Source organism: Etheostoma cragini, chromosome 12 (assembly GCF_013103735.1).
Source record: "Etheostoma cragini isolate CJK2018 chromosome 12, CSU_Ecrag_1.0, whole genome shotgun sequence".
In the NCBI taxonomy this organism is placed as follows: Eukaryota; Metazoa; Chordata; class Actinopteri; order Perciformes; family Percidae; genus Etheostoma; species Etheostoma cragini.
Window position 1 is genome coordinate 9,179,841 of NC_048418.1, and position 2,762 is coordinate 9,182,602.

Below are 2,762 nucleotides of genomic sequence, written 5' to 3' on the forward strand. Positions count from 1 at the left end.
TTTACTGTCATAGACACTCACTGAGTCGTTTCAGGGCCTCCACACTGATCTCTGGGTCTCCACACACTTTCTTCTCTACTTCCTGCCAGGTGAGCAGGTCCAGCACCGCCTGAGGAACCACCTTTAGCAGCCCCGCCTGCATGGCTGCAATCTGAAATACACATACACACATGAACAAACATGACAAACTTGAACAATTCAGCAACTTAACTCTATATGCACACACCACACTGAAGAATAAAAGCTAACCACACGTGTAGTAGCAATGTTAGAAAGGCAGTCCCACCTGCTGCCTGCTCTCCTCTAGCCGAGCCTTCTGCACCAGCCGGACAAACTCGCTGCGGTCCTCGTAACAAACGGCCACATTACTGCCACCGGGAATGAGCTCCACCATCTGGCCGTCGCTCAGCAGGCTGGTGTACACCAGCTCGTCACCAAACCTGAACTCATACGTCTCCTGGTCCATGTTCTCTATGGCCTCCAGCAGGTTCACCTTAAAACACATCGAACATTTTACTTCAGGTAACCACTAGGAAAATATAGATATGTGGACACGCAAGACCACTAGTAAATTAGTGAAGTAAATTGAAATCTGTGCAGTTGATTAGGAACTAAGTAGAAATGCAAATAATATTAAAAGGTTTTATATAAAATATTAAAAATGACAATTATTCAACCAAACATTTTTCTGATTCAAAGTGCTGTACATGAATGAAACTCAGTCTGTAAAGCCTTAAACTTATATTACATTACATGTTAAGTAGGTGTAATAATTTGAATATCCTCACCAGCACAGAGTCTACAGCTGGGAAATCCTTACTCCAGCTGACAGCCTCCCCAGTCAGCTGCTTCCACACCAGCCCGGGCAGAGCCAAGACCTGAAGGGTTGGACACAGAAGAAGCCAGAAAATCAAGTTTCTACATCCACCCACTCCTACTTTTTAGTGATGTTAACAATGTCCATGTGGTGGAGAGTGAACATCACTCACCAAGAAGTCTTTTCCTCTGAGAGCAGCTCCCATGAGCTGACCTATCCACTCATACTTATGGAACTCTTTACAGGATGGATTGGGGACGTAGTAATCTCTGGCCTCTAAGGAGCCCTGAGAGACCAGCAGATAAACAAAAAACAACCAATGAGAACATTGTCCAGTCAAATCTTTACGCGTGCAGGCAGTGCTGGTGAGTGATTACCTGGTTGGAGGTACGGCTGAAGAATGGCAGAGGCATGGGACACTCAGCTGAGCTGGGGCAAAGCTCCTCAGACATGTCAGCCAGGCTGTCCCGAAATCCACCGCCCTGGTCAATGATTCCCTCTGCGATGAACTTACATTCCCACCACTGGTCATACCGAGCGGGCCATCTGACAAACCAAGAGCAAAGATGTTATGTTTAGATTTCAATGCTGTTAAGTTTCAGTTAAATTCAGTGACATTCATATTCATATGTGACAGAGATGCATGCCTTAAAATCCAAACCTATAATCCAAAGTCTTCTCAAATTTGTCTGATGGCTTGAGGCCTTCATACACCTGCAATGACAACATGAAAATCATAAAGCAACAGTAAACTGCTACCTTTCAAAACTGAGTCAGGTTTCTCCAAAACAGAATCCCCAAACACTCCTTTTTGTATAAATACCTCCTATCTCACAAAAGAAAAAGGTGTCACCACCACTCTGAAAGTTTTCTACCTGACTGAACACAGCGTTCTTGCAGCTGGCGTCCAGAGAGGGGTTGTCTCTGTGCTCCATGGCCAGACGTCTGTTGATGTAGAGTCGGGGCATGAAGTTTGGCTTATTGGTCTCTGAGTCCTTCAGGCACTGAGTGATGAGGGCTGAGCGGCATTTGGACAGCAGCAGGAACTGCTTTATACTCTAGAGGTTGCAGACAAAAAAGTAGATAGAATGAGAAAGATAGAGAGACAGTCTATTAGAAACATGATGAAGGGAAATCAACTAGTGTAGGTGGGAAAGTATTAAATATTAATGAGAAATGTCTTTGTCTAGCATTAACTCCAAAACTAAATATACAGTATCTATAGAAGCTGTTTCTTGCACCAGTTTTTGTCTTTTCTAACATAATTATTTCTATATTGTGTACACTGCAGCACAGAAGAATGAACACTGAAAATAACACCCAAATCCAAGAAAAGGTGATTTTTCCATAACATGGGCACTTAACTTTTTACTATAAATCTGGTAAGAACAACAGTTGGGGGCTTATTGCTGCTTATTCAGTTTCAGTTGGTTATATTAAAAGCTTCATGATGACCCACTTTGATCTGGTTGAAGGTGCCCAGACTATAGTCCCAGGCCGGTACCAAGTGAGGGAGCACATTGTCCAGGAGACAGATGAACCTGCAGAGAGTGAGACAGAAGAAAAGAACCAACACAAACACTGAGAAATGCTTTATGCTTACAAGCATTAAGGACAATCAGATCATTGCATCGGAGTTGTAGTTCTGAGATTTAATCAACTGAGTTGGAATTTTTTTAACTTTTTGAACATGAACTGGACTTCCATCCATTAAACAGCACCACAATGGGGAAATAAATATTTAACTTTATGGTATTTACTAAGGCTGGAAGAACCTGGCAGAAAGATGAAAGATACCTCTGGATGATTAGTGCTCTGCGGTACAGGACGTCTGGCGTGTTGCCCTGCAGACGGGGGTAGCGCACCAGGTTAGAGGACAAGAAAACATCAGCGTTCAGACCCAGGTCTCTTTCACAAGAAGACTTGATCTTCAAGCCTCGGATCC

The 2,762-nt window shown here is 43.5% G+C and overlaps 1 protein-coding gene across 1 annotated transcript; it reads right to left on the reverse strand.

The window, feature by feature from the left end:
• Positions 1-7: 7 nt before the first annotated feature.
• Positions 8-2,756, reverse strand: hectd3 (HECT domain containing 3). The gene is made up of 9 exons (XM_034887413.1): positions 2,615-2,756; positions 2,277-2,358; positions 1,693-1,875; positions 1,479-1,531; positions 1,195-1,363; positions 990-1,103; positions 789-878; positions 287-493; positions 8-151 (listed from the first exon to the last, which is right to left on the reverse strand). Exons 3-9 carry the CDS (start codon positions 1,783-1,785, stop codon positions 8-10), a joined length of 870 nt encoding a protein of 289 aa, XP_034743304.1. The 5' UTR covers positions 1,786-1,875; positions 2,277-2,358; positions 2,615-2,756.
• Between the last annotated feature and the right edge of the window lie 6 nt (positions 2,757-2,762).